We start from the raw sequence: 20,983 nt of genomic DNA, 5'->3' as shown, positions 1-20,983 counted from the left end.
CTTAAGGTCTGCGTGCTGCTCCTCACATTACAATCTGCAGAGTTTCGTGTCTGAACTGAACTTTCCTGAGACTGTCTGATCTGGAGCAAACCCAGGCTTTTGAAATCTGCCTAGAGTCTGCTCAGGATCACCACAGTTAGGGCCACAAAGGAGTTTTTCCTCTGGGTCAGATCAGCCTGAACTGTGGGCAGGCGGTTTTTCTTCCTCTGTAGCACAGTGCATGGTTCTTTTCCTGGGATCTTTTGAGCATCTACAAACCAGCTACACTGCAGGTGCTGGAGTGGCAGAGCCCTCACCTCCCCTGCTTCAACCCCTGGTAGTTTCCATGTGTTGGATATGGTGCCTAGTAGTTGTGTGTGAGGATGCAGGGGACCATCCTGTCCTCCAAATCAGTGATGCCAGTTAAGGATTTAGCCTGCGATGTTTAAGCTGCGGGTGCCCTTGCACAAGGATACGCACCTGCAAGCAAAGAGGCTTAACGGTTTGCTGCTTTGCACAGGGAAGGAAAAAGGTAAATACGTGCTGAACCAGGAGCTCATGGGCAGCACACAAATGAGAGCCACCAGGCAGATCCAAGAAGTTATTCCAACAAGAGTCAGCTACAGATGTGAGCTCTTGCTCAGGCCTTTCAGCAAGCTATCTGGGAGCATCTCCTTGCACAGCTGGGAGACCTCTAAATATCTGCTGCATGCACATTTCCCCGCTCAGCCCTTGCCAGGAAGATGAAACATTTCACTGGGGCCGACACGACACATTTGCCAGCCAGCCAGCAGGCTTGTTTACCATCAGTGTAATTAGACGATCAATCATGAGGAGCGGAGTCGAAACACTGGTGTTGCAGATGCATCCATTTCTGAGTGCTCACACTCTTTGCCGGGGGCAAGGAGGAGGTTGTCAGGGAACGAGACACCCAGGTGAGCCTGTGCAGCCTCAGAGCAGCCCTGCCTGCCTGTCCCAAGTTGCTTCTCATGCAGGATGTCAGCCCGCTGCCCATTGCCTCCGCTTGCTAGCAGTTAGGTTCTGGGCACACAACTTTAGTGAACTCACAGATGCTCCAGGTAACGGCCATGTGCATGCTCATACCTGGCCATGGTAGCAAGGCAGCTTACCCCTCCATCCAAGCAAAGTCCATGTTACAGGGCACAGCATTTACACTGCATAACAGCCATCCTGCTGTAACCTTTCCTGGTACGACTGTCCTTGTTCCCGCATGACTGGGGGTGCGTGAGAACAGAACGTGACTCAGTTCAGCCGAACGCCAGGGCCAGCCAAGACTGCCGCAGGAGGGGCAGGCTGGAGGGGAGACGGCACCCAGCTCTCTCCGCAGACCATGCAGCACCTTGCTTTCTTCTCTTGCACACCCAGCTTCAGGCTTTGGCTGGCCCAGGTTGTCTCATGGGTCATACTCTTAGAGACATCATAAAGCCACTTCCCCCAAACAGCTCCCCAGCTCAGGCTTGTCTGTTTGGGGACACTTAGGAAAGCTCCTTTAAAGCAGATTATTTCAATCCCTCTGTGGACTGGACACCCTCATTCAGAAGGGAAAGGGTCTGCAGGTCATGGAGTTGGCTCCCCTGAGGAACACCTTCTCAGGGCAGGGCTCTTCCAAAACCCCGAGACCCAGAGACAGCCCCAAGTAATCTCCCAGACCAGCGCAGCCCTGGTTCCTGGCCATGAGATATAAAGGACCTGGAGAAGCCAAAGAGGCACACGTGACCCTGACTCCAAACTATAAGCAAAGATTCAAGGCTTTGGTCCATCTACTCACTGCTCCTTTATGTGAAACACTACCATGTGCAACAGTGCCTGTACTTCCCACTGAATGAGTAGCATCTTCCTGCTTAATGGTATCAGAGTCGTTTTTAGGGGCAGCCTTCGTGTCCCCAACGTGACCCCCAGTCACTATCCGACAACACAGGCTCCGCGCTTTCAGCTGGTGTCATGGCTGCAGAACCTCCTGCTGCACTTGTGCATCTCAGCTGGGTTGTGCTTCTTCTCCTTGATGCCCATTTTATCTGATACACAAGAGAGTCAGCCTGTGGTACAGTTGTCCTGAGGATCAATCAACGATGCCAGGAATCTCCCGAGAAAACCATGGTTGGCAGCTATTTGTAGTCATTTAGCCACCTTGCTTCTTTGTAGCTTGGGCTTTTAAATGTCCAGAGGTCCCATGAACAGCCACGATGGTTTTTGGTTTGCAGGACCACACGCAGAATTTCTGTAGGCCAAGAAAAAAGGCAGAGTTGTGCGTGGCATGCTGCCTCCATCTGGGGTCATCACACAGCTTGCTTGCCTGAATGCCTAACTACAACTTTCCCCTGCTCCATTTGCAGCAGGATTGTAAGGGGCTGATGTGATCGGCTTGATACCATTTCTTTGGACAAATAGTTGGGACTCTGCTGATAGGAGCTGACCTCCACCGTCACCTACAATCTGTTCAGGAACGCCATTCCTTGAATACAAGAGTACTAGCGCGGCCATTGCCTGCGCTGAACTAGTTGGACTTATATAAAAGACCTTAGGGCCATTTTGAATGGCTCTGGCACAGCAGTAGAAAGCAAGCAACCCATAAATGGTACAGCACAGCCCAGGCAGATTGATTGCCCCATACCAACGGAAAGATGTGATTCTGGAAGGCTGTTTCCTACCCGGAAATTTTGAAATCTCAAAAAATATCATGATCCACCAGGGCAGAAATGGAGGCAACTGAGGCAGTTCCTCTCCCTAACATCTCGGCCAGGGGTGGTATTTGCAGTTCTGCAGGCAGGGCTAATTTGGCAGATGGGTCCTTGCTCTGTGTTAGGAAACAGCACAGAGCATATCTATTGGCAAAGGTTAGGTGAAGCCTGCTGGATTCCCACTGCTGTTATTCCCCAAGATGCTGCCTCTATGCCCCTCTGGGGAGCTGCAGATCACTGTGACCTCTTCAGGAACGGTGGCTAAGGGGGTCTTGTGGCTGCCCTGTGAAAGCACTCATTATGCTTCCTTTTCACCATGCTATATATGCCTCTCTGCAATGTTTGCATTAGCAGGGGGGAGTTAGCAGTTGTGGCATCTAAATCTGAATGGTCTAAATGGTTTTCAAGTGTACTTAAGCATGTTGCAGGTTATGGCTCTAACACAGGGCTACTTGCACTTGGCTTACTAGATATACAAACCCTTACAGTGCCAGACACAACTTCTCCAAAATGCCTCTCTGAGCTGACAGGCCCTACTGACGCTGTGCTTGCAGAAGAAAAAGATCATTTCCAGCAGAATTTATCAGTTTGAAAATAGCTGACCGAGGCGTTTCAAAAAATTGAAAGCACTTTCCTCTCAGTTTTCGTTCTTTCCCTTAGAAATGAGAGTTATCTAGGACTGGCCCTCACCTCTAGGCAGGTTTGGTCTGGGTGAATGGGCATTGTCTCAATAAGTGCTCGGTGCGGTTCTACTGGCAATGCCCAGCCTATGCAGAGCTGGCGAGCGAGAGGTAGAGATGCTATTCCACGCGCCGACCCCCTCTAGAGACATAACACATTGCATTCATGGTCATTTTGAGGCACCTCTCACCATCTTCAGTCTGCTCCATCAGCCTTCTTACGGCTACAACAATTAAATTAGCTCCCTAAATGCTTCCAAACCCTTTCGAAAGGTTAGATACAGTTTCTGTGCATTGCAGGGCTGTTCTGACTTCTGCAATGAAGCCTGACTAGTCTTGAGTCTTTAGCAGCCCGTGTTACTGCAAGAAAGCAGGCTGAGCTGTGCACCCCCGTAGAGCTGTCCTCACACCAGTTGAGAAGTATATCTACCATACCATCTCCTGCTCTGCTCCACATTCATGCAGCAGATGGCTGGGCAGCTTACATGTTCCCAGGCTGCACAGCTAAGATCCTGCCCACTTGGCTTGTACGATTTCCAGTAGTCCAACAAGCTGCTGAAATATTTACAAGGAGCTTACGGGGAGCAGCAGAGCACAGCACGACTGGGGGAACTGGCTGCACTCCTTGTCTGGGATTGAATCAAGGACACGTAAAATTTTAAACCCCAAACTCCGAGAGGGGATTTTGGAGCAACACAACAGGTGCTATTAAAACATTTAAGGAAGCTGCTTTTGACAGAGCCCCATGGCTTCTCCTGGTGATATCGGCCCGGCTTGTTCTTCTAACAAGCGTGAACTTCCTGAATCATCGTGGCATTATGTCTCTGCCAGAGAAAGTGGAACGCGCACGCTACCCAGCAGCTGTCATGCCTTGATTCAAAAGTCCAGGGCTTTTGCCAGCCTGCACACAGATCCAGGACTGATGGCAACGGTCACCTCTTCATAGCCAAGTAACCATCAGCTTTGCAGTCACCTTTGGCCCTCGGTAACTCCCATTCGCTTGTAGCTGCAGTTTCATTTCACACTGAACTGATCAGAAGGTGGTTTTCCAGTCGAGTGCATGCTCAAGACACCTCATTAATGGCACTGCCTGACTGACGGTGTCAACCCCATGCAAATACCCCCAGCTGAAGTCTCAATCTCTTGGAGGAGTATGGCGGGGACATAGCACCGCTGCCTTATTTATAGCGCTCTCAAAGCAATAGGCAAACACCACCTCCGCTCAGCACAGCAAGGAGGTGGGAAATGGGGCAGGCGATGGCTCTGAACCTCTGAGGGATGTGGGAATGCAGCCTGAAGAAGAGGAGGAGGAGGATGGTATTTCAGCACCACTGAGAGGCCTCAGCTAGGGGGAGAACACAGGGTTGAGCTCCTTGTGTACTAATGATACAAACAGGCAAGTTATAGGGATGCCCATATATCAGCTGCGCCGTGGGCACTGTATCGTGTGTCTGCCCCTGTCCTGTGGCAAGTGGATAGGTGAGCTGTCGCAGTTCAGCTTTCCCCCACTCTGCAGGCACAGATACACAAATCAACTACTACGGAGCAGCTGCTAGGTGGAAAGTGCACACACACACACAATTCGTCCATACCGAAGGAGAGTCTCCCTGCCCCATTTAGGTTGACAACCTAAATGGGCAACGCAGAAGAAGGTTGGCAGAGAGAAGGGATTTTTATCCGCACGGGCACCAGGGCACAGAGAAGTTAAACAAGGTGCCCAATATCCCTAAGGGACTCTGCAGCAAAGTGAGGCACTGGATTCAGGCCCAGGTAGAAGATCCTTCCCCTGGGAAGTGCTAGGTCAGAGCAAAGTAAGATGAAAGTTTTAGGTTTTAAGTGCCTGAGGAGAAAGAACTTCTCCAGCTTGGCGCCAAACTTTTCCAAAAGCCCAATTTCACAAAGTGCCATGCTTCAGATGGCCATTAGCATGTCTCTTTGCTCTGCATTATTGCCATTTCACCTGCCTTCTTGAAGGCCAGGCTGGCACTTGGATGCTTGCACTGAAAGGTTTTCTCTTTTCATCTCAGTTTAAGTGCTTTGTTGTCCTTCCCCTGAAACACTAAAAGCAAGAGCAACCTGCCCCTTATAGCAAGACTATTCAAAGGCTCACAATAAACAGCTCATCCCCCGATGGCAGCCATAATATCAAGATGCCTGTTCAGACACAGAGTTTATAGAGGCAGTTAATACATAATGCCAACATTAAGAGTCCATCTTTAAGGGAAGAGGGTCAAGTCTTTCAAAGCTAGGAAATGCCTCAGGTTGTCTCAATTCAGTCCCTTTGGCCATGGGTACAGGTTTTAATAACATGGCCACATACTACCCTATCTACAGGAGGCCTGAGGTTCATTCAGTGCATGGTAGTTTGACCTTTTTATGCTTTAATTTTTTAAAAATAAATTGGTTGTAAAATCAAAACCTTTCATTTCACAAACACTGGAATGAAATGTCTGGACAACGTCAGCTGTTGGTGCTCCAGCACAAGTAATTTGGGCAGCTGTGTCTCAAAGCAGAGTGCAGAGACACGGCAGAATAAGCAATTTTGCCCTATTACGGTAGGAACTGCCACTAGAAGAGTTGCACATTGCCTTGTTTTCTTAGTGCCAGAGTTCAGCCCTTGAAGAAATGCTGTGTTGGTGCAAGTTGGCAGCATCATTACTTTGCTCTCTGCCTCAATCTATCTGCAATCAAATCCTGGAGTGGAGCTGCGGGGAAGCAGGCAGGGGTGTTTTGGGAGAGACTGTGATGGGAAGCTCATGCCAATATTTTGGCTGTCTGAGGCCTGGACTGATCTGTGTCCAGTGGATAGGATAGGGCAGGGAATCTGTTATACAGTGGCCCAGATCCTCAAATGGTGCACAGGGTTTTCTGTGGGGCTACACTGCTTTGCAGCAAATGCAGATGTGACCCTGTTTTAAGAAATACCTTTGGTTTTATGCCATTACAGAGCCCTTGTTTTGGGGTGATGAGTGTCATTCTCAGCCCCCAAAAAAGAAATCCCCATGCACCATAGGACTAGCACCAGGGACATCCTAACCAGCAGCAAACTCCCACCTTCTTCAAGCTGGGACGCAGCAGGTGGTTGCTATCCCTGCGGCAGCATACAAATGGCAGTGCCACGTTTGCTTGTGCTGGAAAACTCCATCCAGCCCTGAATGAGCCTTCTCCCATATTTCCACAGAGGCGTGGAGCCCTCGTGTCCTGGGCACACCATGAGCGTGGTCCTGAAGTGTGCCTGGGAGGATGCTTGGAGGCTATTTTGCAGCCTTCTTTCTATTATTGTTTTAATTTTAGCCTGAATCTTCGGCAAGTTTCTGCCTCCTCCAAGAGAGCTTTGCATTATCAAAGGGCAACTGGAGAATAGAAAGAATCATCGCTGCATTTAGCATTGATTTTTTTCCCCCTGCGCACTGAGTCACTTAAGCTAACATTTAATTAATTTGTGACACTTTGACAGTTTTTGAGAAGACATTTGTAGAGCCATCAAGCGTCGCTGATAGGACTGTCAGACAGACACCTATTGAATTATCAGCTATTAAGGACCCATATGCAACAAATTTCCAAGGTTTATTATACAAATTGTTCTTTGAATGAGTGGAGCACACAAAAGCTCCAGAAGCACAAAAGACCCATTGTTCGCAGGTGAGTTTGATATTTGCAAATGTTTTGCTATTTTGATCACTTTACTTGGTTTAATAAATCAGAGTTTGCTTTGTCTTTTATGCTGGGAGGTAAACTGGCCTATTCCACAATGATCCGGCTATCCCACCAGGTTCCCGCAATGATGCAAAGGTCTAACCTAAGGCACCATAATGGGGTGTGACTTTGCAGGAAAAGCCCAGCTGTACATCAGGTCCCCAAACACTGAAGGAGACGCCAAGTCTCTGCCCACTGTTGAAACTCCTGCCTCTAGCCTGCAATTGCATCAGCATGCCCCTGCCCTGGGCCAGTGGCAGCAACCACCTAGAATTCAGCAGCATCTTCTTGCAGACCTCTCCCTAAATCCCAGCAAATTCATGTGAGGAGCCACAAATACCGGAAGCTCGTGAAATCCATTGTGCAGCATAACTAAGAGCGGGCTCAGACACGGTGTCTGCATTATCCCTGGGGAAACTGAGACACATAGGAGGTTACATGCCTTGCTCCACACCTCACAATGAGTGGCAGAGCTAGAAATGGCATCCCAGACCTGTCCCTCCGCTGTCCTGATCTGACAGTGCTCTTTTCCGTGAAGCTTGAGGTTTTCAAAGCAGCCTGTTAGCCTTGGTGTCCCCAGGCTGGGGCCTGCCAGGGGGGTTGCTAGCTCCATGTGATGACCAGGACATATTTCACTGCAATGCACATGAGCATCCAAAACCAATGTCTTCAGCAAGTGCCCTCCTCCCAGCCAGCAGTAGCTATATGCCCTGCACTCTATATCCTCCTCGTCAGCAGGCAGGACCCAGGAATCACTGATCAGTGAGTGGGACAGCTACAAAACCCAAACCTCCTGGGATCTCCCTGGTGCTGATTGGAAGATGCATGCTTCGTGACAGTCACCTCTCAAAGGACCCCAGCTTCACTCACCCTCCCACTGCAAAATGGGGCCAAAGCCCCTGGCATGCAGGGGGAGAGGGACCTACAGCAACGCAAGGTAACCCAGCCAAAGATCTCCTGTGTCAGTAGGGCCATGTGTGCACCAGGGCTTTTTCCAGCCTAGCTATGTGGCCCTGGGGACGGGATTTGCTCCTGCTGCTGGCTCTCAGAGTCGTGGCAGCAACACTTGGCAGCATGGATCTCAGTCCAGCATCTACCCGCCTCGTCTGCAAACCGGGAGCACGTTACTCTAATCAGAATGCTCCGCTCGCTGCTGCGTCTGAGCATCTGGCTTTATCAGCGCTGATAAGCTCGGGGCAGCTATTATCGCTGGCATTACCGTTCCCTGCTGCATTCCTATGCTATTTTTCTCTGGATGGCTGACGGGCGAGTCCAGGCGTGCCTTCTGTGACAGTGGTGAATGCCGCCAGCATCGCAGGCATGGCTGGGGACATTGGGACAAGAGATGGTGAGAGAGAACCTTGGTGCAAAACTAGTGACACCGGTAGCACCACCCAGAAGGCCTCACTTTTACCACGGACATTCAATGTTGAGGGCTGAGAAGATGCTTGCTTTTTAGCACAGATCAGGCCTGAAAAACACCCGTGAAATCAGCAGGAAAATCTCTTTCCCTGTCACTCCCACGCACACATGTGCCACAAACGGCTCTCAGCTTGCTGTCTCCCACTTCCTGCTTCTGTAGCTGATGCTGTGGCCCTTAGCCGGAGGTAGGAAATAATAGCTGAAGTGTCTCATTAAAGCGTTTTGGTTGCGCAGACGGAGCAGCGAGGGCTGCAGGGTTTGTGGCACATCTGTTTGCAATTGTTTAATTATCGAGCAACAATTGGCACCTGGTGGCTGTGAAGCTGCTTAGTTCTTCCAGTGCAACTATCACAACATTTTGTTCCCTTCCGATGCTGTTTGCAGAGTGGTAATGACTCGCTAGTGCCACTGCTGTCACCAGGGACACATCAGACCCCCCTGCCATGGATAAAACCCTTCCAGTCTGCATCCCGGGTGCTCTGCAAGGAGACTTGCAGGGTATAAATCAACCGACATCAGCTTCCATGGAGCCATGCTCATTTACATCTGCTAACAAGCTGGCCTTGAGAAGATGAACATATAGCAAGCGCCTCAGCCTGCCGTGTCTCATTGCCTCCATCCCCTGTTTGCCTGTTTATCCCAGCGTCATAAATCTAGACTGTGGGCCTTTGGGGAGAGCAACTACCTTTCGTACAGGGTATCAGGGCCCAGTGCTTTGGCTAAAGGCTAGCCCCTCTTAGCAGAGCATGATGCTATGGATTTACCTGCAGTGGAGTGCCAGCCACCAACCAGTCTGGGATTTGGACCCGTCTTCAAATTGCTATTTATTTAGTACCTGAATTGCTACTCATTTAGTTCACTCTCAGATACCTGCCCCTCCTCTAGAGCAGCATTTTAGGAGTCCAGGGGAACGCTCAGCCACTTCCCAGGATCAGGCCCTTTGCTGAGAGCCAAAGACAGGTCCAAGTGGAAGAAGCAAATCACAGTGCCAGCTCTGCAGAGCAACCTCTCAGTGCCAGAACCCGGGAATGTTTGCTGCTCATTGTCGGTGCCCAGGGTTGCATTAGTACCAGTGTGTGGAGGAGGATCCAGAGCTGCTTGCCTTTGAGTTAGCTGCCTGAGTCACTTGTTACAAGCACGTGGGGATAGATCAGAACCGACCACCGTTCAGGTGCCACCTAGTCCTTGTGGCCTGAACTTTGCACAGCTGGCTGGCCACAAGACTCTGCAGGCACCCACGGTGAGGCACAAGGGCTGCTGAGTTGAGCAGCGTAGGTGAAGTGAGACCTGGAAAAATAATGTGCAGAGGATCATTCCCTCTGCTGTGTCCAGTGCAACCAGGTACCAGTTGGTTGCACTGATGGCAGCTGTATTGCCCATGGGCCAATACACTGAAGCTGAGCTGGGATGGGGGGGACAAGCCATTGCTTGAGGTGCAATGAGCCACAGCAGTGTCTAGTGTGGAGGAGGGGCATGCCAGCTTCCCACTCCTGGCCTCTCATCCTCTAAGCCACGTGGGCTCTGTTATTCTATGGCTGAGGCCAAGACACAGATGTGGGTGCCACGTGCAATTCAGTACATGGGGAGGCTTTGAAGAGAGCTCAATGCTCAGACAATTTCTAAGTTAGGACAAGCTGAGGAGGCTCCTCAGAAAGGCCTAAAATTCCTTATTCCCAGCTGGCCGGTGGCAGTATGCCTACTCCAGGAGAAAGGGAAGAGTGAGCTCCCCACTTCCTTAGGAATTTTTACAGCCCAGTCCCCTAGGTGACCAGGCTCGGTTGCCTATGTGGCCAGGTAGCTGAATTAGAAGGGGGTTTGGGGCCTGGGCTGTTTCAAACCAGGGACACAGGGAGAGGAGGATTTTTCTACACCCTCTATTCAACTTATGGCTGCAGGTTGATGTAATGAAGTTGTCAATATAAAAACTTTTGTCTCACTGAGTGCCTGTGTTGCCTGCAGGGTATGACTTAGGATGCAGTAAAGCTAAGTCAGGAAGCCTTAGGCCTTATGCATCTTAGAGAGCCAGCTCTGACATGAGTAGGCCCTGAGCCTGACAAGATTAGATCTGGCGTGAGCAGGTGTCCAAGATGTGGACTTTGTCATATGGTTTGAGGGAAAGGTGCCGAAGTGACGACCAAATAACCACAGCTGTGAACAATAGGAGAGCCTGGCTATTTTACATGACTGCATGTCTAGGAGGGAACTTGGCCAGATTCTCTCACAAGGCCAAACAGTCCAGGGATAGAAACCCAAGGCAGCCCAGGAGGCTTAACAGAGCAGTAATGATTCACTCATCCAAGGATTACATCCATCCTCCCTCTCACTCACTTCCCCTAAGAGAAACACCTGGAGGCGACAGTTGCTCACCACTGCTCCTCGGCAGGGGGGGAGAAGGGGAGTGGAGCATGAAGCTGAGTTGAAGGAGAGCATTTGCAGAAAGCACAATTCTCGCTGGCAGTGGCAGCTCTAGGCCCCTTATTCAGTTTGTCAGGAACCTCTGCCCAGCAAAGAACAAGACTGGGGTGAAGTATCATTCCCCAGTCCCAAAGAAAAACAGACACCCTTTCTCCAGCAAAAAAACTGCTGTGAAAGCAGCTGGTGTGTCTGAAGTGTCCTCAAAAAGGATCAAGAGGTTCCATGTGGACCTGATCCCACTGGACACGCTTGGAAATCCAATAGCTGAGCCACTCTGATGCAGTGGCAATACTTTCCACTGACGTCCCGAATGTGACTATATATCCAATGCTGTTGGGAGAAGAAGCCTCCCAGAGCATTGCCTCTGTCCTGGTGTCTCTTCCTCCTGTAGCCCCATGTAGGCAGGATTGCAGAAGTCATACACAGTTCATCCTGGACTCCAGTAACCCAAGCTGCTGCTGTCAGGTTTCATTATTATCATGCTTCAACTTGAAGTTATTTTATTTAATTATTTTTCTGCTGAAAAATCAAACCCAAAGCCCAGAGCAGGAAAGAGAGAAAAAAAAACCCCAAGCAGGTCATGACACATCTGCTCGGGCCAGAGTGTGGAGAGTTAGCTGATGCAGGATGTCAGAGGTGACAATGCAAGAATCCTATGGACTCTGCCTGAATCAGCACCGTGACTCAAGCAGAGTTCCACATTGAAGCAGCCTGTGAGTCTGGTGTTTTGCCTTAATAAGCCCTTTTGATGCCAGGAGTTAAGATTAATGCTAGTCAGATAACGATCTGTCTTTTCCCATGGTCATGCAGCACCCCAGACAAGCATAGAAGCATATACATAGCCTTCAGCATGTGAGTTGTCCAAATGATGCAATGATACCTATGACCCTGCAATGTTCATTACCAGTTTGAAGACTCCAGGCTCTTTCTACACAGAGTTATACTAGGCTGGCTTTTCAGAAATAGTTTCTTTTGGAATAACTCTGTATGTGGAAACACATATTCCAGGATAAGAAAGCCCTTCTTCTAGGTTAACCTCATTCTCTCTGGAAGGCATGCAGAAAAAGGCACTCTTATTCTGGAGTACAAGTGTTCACACTTACACATAGAGCAGGCTACTTGTCCTGCCTCAAATTCACATCCTATATCATTCAGGAATAACTTTGATGTGTGGACAAGTCCTCCAGTTCATTTCCACAAATACCCAACATTTACCTGGATACTTTGTGATGACCAGACAAACCAGAGCACCAAACCAAGCATTTTTTGTACCTGAAAATATTGATGGATGAGCTTTATTTTACAGTTCCATCTGTTGTTTTGTCACTGTCTACAGATCAGTGAGCTTTTGCAAGTTATGCTGATGTTGGACGTGGAAGATTTGTGTCTGTCATTTCTAGAATGCACTACACTTGGACTAGATGAAAGAGAGAAGGGAAAGTAGAGCAGGGAGCGAAGTGAAGCAAGTTTCCTTCATTCATCCTTGACTGAGATGCATCATACTTAGCAAGGAAAAGCAAGCACCCACCAAAAGAATTTGCAATTCAAAGAGCCCAGAGACAGGAAAGGCAAGAAAAAATAAATATTAGTCCCACCACTTTTACTGATGGAAAAACAAAACTCAGAGCAATGGTGTGACTGATTCCACATAACACAGGAAGTGAGTGGGGGGGCTAGAAACAGAACTTGGTGTTTCCTGAATCCCATCCCACTTCAACATGAGATCCATCTTTCTCTTTAGGTTTGAATCTTAGTTGCAGTTACACAGACATCTTTGAGTTGTTGAATCTCCCTCTGAGAGTGGCTTTGTCATGAGATCACCCAGATTCCAGGTGTTGATCAGATTAAATTCAGTCAACAGAGGGCCATGTGTGGCTGACCAGTAGGGGGCACTCCTACACTGAGCCACCCACCACACTGCGCCCAACCACCTACCAAGCTCCGAGTGCCTCCGTGGGAGCACCTCACATCTGGCCAACCCCTTTCCTGGAGCACACCTGCAAGCCTGGGGTAATCGCTGCCGCCGCCCAGGGGTTCTGGTTTGTATTTGGGCCCTGTGCCCCCTGGGGTACACAGGCCTTGTAGACCTTGAGGGTGCTTGACCCACTACGAGAACGTGGGGTGCTGCTTCCTTTATCCTGAAGCCAAGAAAGTAGCCGCCCTTAGTCAGTCGAACCAAGGGGGCATAATGGCCTACCCAATCCCTCTCTCAGCCAGTCCACCCCACTTGTACAGTGGAGAGCTTTATTGGTTAAAGAGGGTAGGTTTGGGGAAGGGTACAGGTTAGAGAAGTATCACAAAATAACCTTAAAGCAAACAGTGTCAGCTTAGTAGCTGGTTGATACACTTCTATATTACTGTAATCTATATGTCTAGATACATTTCAGGTACATTTCTCACATGTTCATCTGGAGCCCAAAAGAGCTCCAGAGGCTGTGTGCTTACTCCGTGTCCCCCAACATGGCTCTCTTTCTCCTTCCTCGTGGGGACCCTTTTATATACCTGTCGAGACCTCATCACTAAGGTCGCACCAGAGGCAGCCTCATTGGCTGATGCCCGGTGCTTTCAAATGACATCACCTTCCCAGGTGAGGGGAACTAGTCACATGATGTGCAAGGGCAGGAAACTTGAAACACAGGGAGCAGGTTCCCCCTCCCTCAGGAATGTCTCCAGCCCAGTTTACAACCCAGTGTTAAATAAAACAAATGGGGCAGGGGCTGCCTGCCCACTGCAGTGAGGCAGATGGAAGGGTGATTCCTCCACACCATCTACATGAGATGCTTAATGTGCAGTAGACTAATTCTACTGTGTATTAACATGTCATGGCAAAAACCACGCTAATGCGCAGTAGAATTAGGCTACTGCACATTAAGCATCACAGAAAGACCACGTGCCTTTGCTACTGTGCAGTGGTGCTGGCTACTGCACATTTATGTAGTATCTCATATTAGAGGTACTAAACTTAATGTGCAGTAGAAAAGGTGCATTAATGCATGTGTAGACATGCCCACATAACACATTTGTATCCTCCGTATTGGCATTAAAACCATGACAGAGGTTCATGACAACTAAAGTTGCATGATAAGCTTTTCAGACCGTAAAAAGGGTGCATGCTGGGGCTGCTTGGATTTGGGGTTAGCAGTTGGAGCCAGCTTTTGGTTTGTGAAAAATGATTCACTTGCTACCATGTAAATGTCCCCTGATGTTCTCTGGCCTGGATCCAGGACAGTGCAGCACTGATTCCTCTCCATTTCCAGCACATTCAAGATATTTCCAGATTGCTTTGATTTCAATTTATATTTTCAGACTCATTCCTCAAAGGTAAAACTGCAGAACTCCCTTCTAGAAGAGTGATATAACCTACAGAAGAACCTTTGTTCTCTTCCAAACTCTGATTCCTCCTGTTACTAAGAAACGCAAGTAATCTCCATGGGTCTGAGACATTTTCATTTAAACGGTACATGTATTTTTCACAGTTAACCACCAGGTAGTTGGCTCTATGGCTAGTGGGGAAAACAACAAACATCACAACATAGGAGCTCTGAGTTAGAAGGGGGTTATGCATTAAGTACTGTGTAATTTGATTTCCTGAAGTCCCTATCTGAGACCTTGAGTCATTTCCACCGTGAGCGTTGACAGATGCAGCATAAATTAATGTTATTCTTGTCAAAGTATGGGTAACTTGGAGTGATGATGCTGGTTATTATTCTTCCTGGTGCTTCCCTGTCCTCCTAAATGGTATGGGACTGTAAGGCGGTTCAGCTCTTCAGGGTTGGTGCTGCCTCTCCTTGTTTTCCACATCTGCTCATACATTGTCCTGCCAAGGTGTCTTGGAGGATGCATCCCAGCCCAAATGCAGTTCAACCAGGGGAGGAATTATAGAGTGACACTGTCTTTGTGCAAGATGTTGTCACCATGTGAAAAAAAACATGGCGACATTGCTTGGCACTGTCTCAGGACATCATCAGCTGGATGGGACAGGCATGCTAAAAATGCACAGATCCTTTAAAATACACACTTCTTGGTCCCGTACTATTGTGGTAGCTGGGTTTGTACAGGGCCTCCTGCACTGTAGCGGAAAAGGCTTTTTGTTGTTGTTGTTGCCAACTCTTCTAACTGTCATGTTTCCATCAGCCAAGCAGTAGAAACACTGCCATGTGACCAGAGCAACCAGCCACACCACATGAGTAACAGCTAGCAAACAGTGGGAGTGAAAAATTTGCAAACAATATCAGATTAGAAAAATCAATCATTCATTCTCACTCTGTGTTTAGGTTCCTGTGTTTTGCCTGTCATGGTGGTAGGTAGGATTATTCATCCAAACTGTGTCACCAATGCTTTACCAGTCATGATACCGTCTCAGAACATTCATGTCTGTCCAGAAACAATTCACAACCCAAAAGGCTAGGGACAGAAATTACACATAAACCCACATAAGTGACCGGAAATTGGTTCGAATCTGTAACACAACAGAAGTTCAGTGCACATAAGCCACTTTCCAAAATGGCCAAAACCAGTTTAAGATAAACCTGAATGGATGTAGTATCAGACTTACCTGGCTTAGGTTGAATTGGTTTATTGAACTTCTGTCCCAGATCAAAGATTTCATAGATTTCATAGACATTAGAGCTTGAAGGAAACTTGTGAGATCATTGGGTCCCAAGGGGCAAGAAGTCAGCTGGGGTCAGATCACCCCAGCAAGATAAGCATCCAAGTATTTCTTAAAGGTATCCAGAGTAGGTGCTTGCACCACTTCTGGGGGGAGTCTGTTCCAGACTCTGCAGACTCAGATGGCAAAGAAGTTTTTCTTTATGTCCAGTCTAAAATGGTCTTCCAGCAGTTTGTGACCATTAGACCTTGTCTAAGCCCGTGGTGACCAAAGAGTCTAAGCCCATTGTGACTTTCAGTCCTACCAGATAGCTTGATCACTCTTTACTGTCACTGATGATGGGTGAGGCTCGAGTGTCTCAGAGCTTTGGTTCCACTGTCATCCTGAACTTATCTGAGCCCCTCTAGTGCAAAATCCATTTAGAAATGCCACCCAAAACATGCATGTTAACCAATCTAAATATTGTTGAACTTTGAATGAGTTTTGAATCAGGAGAAAGGATCAAGAGGTTGAAACACGCCACACTTAACTAGCCCATTGTCACATAACCCTGTTGTATGACTCATCCTTCATTGTGGCGGTGCCTTGTGGTTATTTCTGATCGCGTTGTGTTCGTGGTCTCAAATCTGATTTACAAAAGCTGGACTGTTTCATGCCTGGCATGTGAAATCTGCATTGTGAAACCCTCCTTGATCTGTTGGGTTCTTCATGAGTCTGTTTGCCTGTGTGGCTGTTTACAGACGTCCCCAGAGCTCAGCGAAGCTGTAAGCTGGCTGCGGATGGGAAGAAACAGGGCAATTAAACTGCAGCAGCCAGGGCAGCACACACAATTCATAAATATGAGCATTAAATTTCAATTACCTCATTCTCAAGACAGAACTCCCAAGGGCATCAAAGAATGAATCTTTTCTCAGAGGCTGCTGACAAGAAGAGAAGAGTGCAAGCTTAACCCATATCAAATATTAATCTTTGGCGGTTTGATTGTTACTGAGAATTTTCTAGCACAATGATCCTGCTATGTCGCTGAATGCGATGACTATGTATGAGCAAAATGTAAATGCTTCAGGTAGACAAGGGTGGGCCGTGCTGCTGGGTGGCTCTGCATGTCTGGGGATAGGAAAGATGGGTCTAAGGTGAAGGCACAAGGCTGAAATCTGTGATCTTTTATCTCTCTGTGCCTACCATGCCATACCTACGCAGTAAGGATAATGGTTTATCTACTCTCATCCTGTCTGACCTATTTGGACTAACTGGTTTTGGAAGGAGAGACTGTTTCTTGCTCCATGTGTCTACAGCACCTAGCACAATGGGACCCTGACCTCAGCTAGGACTTGTCAGTACAGCCACAAAACAAGCAGAACCCACCGGCTGGTGAATCCCAAACCTCATTTGCTGCTGCGTGTACCTGAGTTAACAGTCTACTGATTTCAGTATGATCTAAGTTGACAGCAGGTGCAAGGGGAGAACCAGCGCATAACAAGTTAATCTCTGATTACTACCCATTCTGCACACCTGCGGCAATGAATTTTTTGGCCACCTAAAATTGCTGGGCACTTTTGGCCTGTGTTTTAACAGGTGTCATAATCAATGCAAGTGTCCCCACAAAAACCAGGCACTGAAAATAATTACTAGCTCCCTGGAAGATACAAACAACATGTGAATAATGCTTTTCACTGATGGCTCAACAGCAACATCATTATAGCAAATGCCTCGATTGTTAGCCTGAAGTGGAACAGCAGAAGCCATATCATTTGGAAAAAAAAATCACAGGGGGTGGGCTGACTTCTTGAAGACATGCTGCTTCCTGAAGCACCTCTTAGCAATGTCTGCACGTCATAAAGTTCTCACATGGGCTTCACCTGGAGGAAAAATCCCCCAGGCTGCAGGGTGTTAATTGGAAAACAGCAGTACAGGGGTGGGGTGGGGTGGGGGGAGGGATGGACCAGGCAGCCAGAGTTTTCTCTCAAATGTAGGAGTGGGTTTTAATCCCATTGGAAGTGACATTTGGTGGATTACACGCTCTCCTTAGAAACGAGGAGCTTGTCAAAGCCTGGCTGCTACTTGGGTTTTGATCCCTGGCGTAGAGCGCTCAACGTTAAGATCAATCTCCTTGCTTATCTGTTCTTTCTTCTGGACGGATGCTGGCTGTGGCTTTGCCTACACAAGGGATATTAGAGATTTTAAAACAGAGGCAAGTTTTGAGCCAGATCCCAATAAGTGTCAACAGTTCGGTGCCGCTGGCAAGGGGTGGAGAATGCCGCTGCAGATGCTGATCAAAGCTAGATGGTTAGATCAACTGAGTATCACACAGGATAGCTCTCGTATCTCCCAGAATGGAAGGTTTTTGTCTCTTTAGTGGATTCTGACTCAGTGTTGAACGAGGATGGTGCAGTAATTACCGAAAAGGAAAAGTGTCGCCCATCACGTCACTATTCATCGGCAGGGATCTTCCAAAATCCCTCATTCATGCGGTCCCCCAGCCTGACTCAGCTTAGGGGAGCTGATCCCAGCTTGTCTAGTGCCTCGTGGAAGAACAGATCTTTGCATCAAGACACACAGGATGATATCAGAGCCAGAGACTGTGCTGTGATCTTCCCGTAGGCAGGTCAGCTCCAGCAGATGATCATTTGAAGCCAAGAGGCAGAGAAAGTCGTGGCCTGTTTATACTTTCACTGTTAGCTTGTTCATTTTAATGAAGAGCAAGAAAAACCAACGCGTGGCAGAGGAAATGCTCTAAAAAAGCATGAAAGGAAAAATGACTTGGGCAGGATAATAAGAGCTTAATGCATTAGCCACGCAAGGAGCTGCTCTGATTGCAGCTGGGCCAGCTCACCAGCTGGGCCCAATGCCTCCTCCTTGCTGCTGTGCCAGCTGCCCGGCCGCTTTGCAAATGTCAGTCTTGTAATTAGAGATTTTCTGGATTTCCTTGCAGCCGCAAAGCCATCTAAACAAATGTGGGCAGACCCTGATGTGAAGTTCCCACCCTTTCTTTGGGCCCCTTGTCCACATGAGATAGCAGGAGTCAGGGGAGGGTGGAAAGGAGAGGATAGATCCTGTCAGCTCAACACCGCTGCTGTGGTTGGGAGAAGGGTTGGCACTGGAGAGAGGGGCTGTTTGACAACGGGAAAGCAGAAGTCATCTTGTTAATACACCAAAAAGCAAGGATACAGTAGCTTTTCCCTAGGGGCGTGCAGGGGAGGGCAAACTCTCAGTTGGTACAAAATGTGCAATTGCACTGGGGACAGCTAACTACGATGAGATTGAACCTCCATTCTCTAAAGCACCTCCCTTCTCTCAGGTCTGATCCGCCCAGCAATGCACTCTGGCATCACCATCATTGTGGCATGCCAGCCCCCCCCGGTATGTAAATGGCTTCTGTCTCACAATACCACTATGAGACAGGAAAGGTGTTACCTCCATAGCACAAGCACAGAGAAAGTTAGTGACTTGTCCACATGACTGATTTGCAGTCAAGAGCTCCCCAGTCCTTAGTCCAGAGCATCTTCAGCATAAGATCATTGAATGCATTGAATACCATAACCCTTGCAAAGCCTCCTCGTTTACAAGATAGCAGCTTGAGACTCCCCGAGCCGGCACGCATGGCTGATGTTTTATGCTATGTCCCTGACTGTCATTTGGCTTCTTCCTTGTGGCAGGGGGAAGTTGGAACCTGGTACCTTTCACCTTCATGGATCCCCTGAACCTGTCCTGGTACAACAATGAGATTGGCAACAGGAACTGGAGTAAGCCTCTCAATGGGTCCGACACAGAGCAGAAGCCTCACTACAACTACTACGCCATGCTCCTCACCCTCCTCATCTTCGTCATCGTCTTTGGCAACGTGCTGGTGTGCATGGCCGTGTCCAGAGAAAAAGCCCTTCAGACCACCACTAACTACCTGATCGTGAGCCTGGCCGTGGCAGATCTACTGGTAGCAACGCTGGTGATGCCCTGGGTGGTCTACCTGGAGGTAGGTGACGTGGGTGTGTAGCATGTCCTGTGCAAAGCCAGCATGCCTTGTACATCTGGTCTGAATCGGGTGCTTTCCTGAATCAGTTTGCCAAGTGCTTTGACATTCATTGGCAGGAAAAATACAATACAGGCTTTTAGTACCACCAAAAAATTATTGCCAGTTCTCCCAGTCTGGGTTTCATTAGGGATCCTTTCTTTGCAGGGCAGTAAGAATCTGAAGAGCTGCCTTGCTCTAGCAATTAGGGGTCTTTCTGTGTTAGGATCTGGTGAATGCAGTGGTAAATACACAGCCCTGAGTGTAGTATTGTCGTCTTACAATAGGACTGTCTCCATTAGAAGGGAACGTTTAAACCTTACTCACCAGAGAAAGGAACTGGTATTTTGGCCAATGGCAATTTTCAAAGAAGCCAGAAAGCCCAACAAGAGCAGCTAGTGAAAATACTGGCTCCTTTTCTGTAATGGATGGCACCTGCCAGGATGGCCCCTTGTCCCACAATAGAAAAGATTGGTGAACGACCTGCTGCAGGGAGCAGAAATGGTCTCAGTTCATTTCGTGCTCATGAGTGCATGAGCAATGCACACAGCACGTTGATTATTCACACACACTTTGGAGGGAAATATATTTATTTTCTGCTGGTGGAGTTGGGCTCATCTTGGTTTGAGAGAGAGAGAGGGAGAGAGAGAGAAATCTCAGCCTAAACCAACTGCATTTGAAAAAGTGGCCATCATTTAAATAAATGGGAGCAGAGCCTTTAAAAATAATCTGGCCAGTCACAAGTGCTGAAGGCCTGGAAACCTGGCTCCAAGCCCTTCTAAAAACTGATCCCCAAGATGAAGCCATTAAGGAGGGATACAGGCCCTGATGCGATTTTAAAAGATACACCAATATTTGAAGTGCATACTTGGTCCCAGGAAGGGCCCTTATCCACTTCCCAGTGTCATATGAATAGTCCACAGAATACCAACCATTCATTTAGTGTAGTTCTTAGGACCCATAGCAGAAGGGAAAAGGTGTGATGGAACATATCAGTTGTAAATGCTATGCCACTGTGTCACAATATATGAGAAAAGCAGAATCTCAAGAGAGCTACTTGTTGCATTACTGCTGTCTGAGTGTCACATCAGTACAAAGGAGTGTGCGTCAAGCCAGGTTTGAATGGCACAAGTGTTTTGTGAGAACGCAAAATTCCACAAATGCCAAGCATTTAGCTCATGTCAAATGAGTTTTGGAACAGTAAATAGCTAGAAATTGCAAATTGCATTGGGTGCAGGATAATAGAAACAACAAGTTCCCTCCTGTCCTTCGGTGCATTAAAAATGTTGATGTGTGGGTGAGAGATTGAGAAAGAGGGAGGAGGATATTCATTTTCTTTGGAGACTGGAAGAATCAGGAAAAAAGGCTACTGAACAATTAACATAGGGTACTGCTCATCTCTTGTCCAAGAACCAGCTCAAGTTTTATGTGCTACTTAATGACTTAAGTGAGGTAAGTTGTAGTTAAGCCTCCTGCA

The 20,983-nt window shown here is 48.1% G+C and overlaps 1 protein-coding gene across 4 annotated transcripts in view; it reads left to right on the top strand.

The window, feature by feature from the left end:
• DRD2 (dopamine receptor D2) overlaps positions 1 to 20,983 on the top strand; it is a 59,826-nt gene that overhangs the window by 25,428 nt on the left and 13,415 nt on the right. For all 4 annotated transcript variants that reach the window (XM_019510822.1, XM_019510804.1, XM_019510812.1 and 1 more), the window contains exon 2: positions 19,157 to 19,470. In XM_019510822.1, coding sequence (XP_019366367.1) covers positions 19,157 to 19,470 — 314 coding nt within the window. The remainder of the gene's footprint in view (positions 1 to 19,156; positions 19,471 to 20,983) is intronic.

The sequence above is a fragment of the Gavialis gangeticus genome, unplaced genomic scaffold, assembly GCF_001723915.1.
Source record: "Gavialis gangeticus isolate Ggan-Ray unplaced genomic scaffold, GavGan_comp1, whole genome shotgun sequence".
Lineage (NCBI taxonomy): Eukaryota > Metazoa > Chordata > Crocodylia > Gavialidae > Gavialis > Gavialis gangeticus.
Note: the sequence above shows the minus strand (reverse complement) of the source record. Positions and strands in the feature narration are given on the sequence as shown.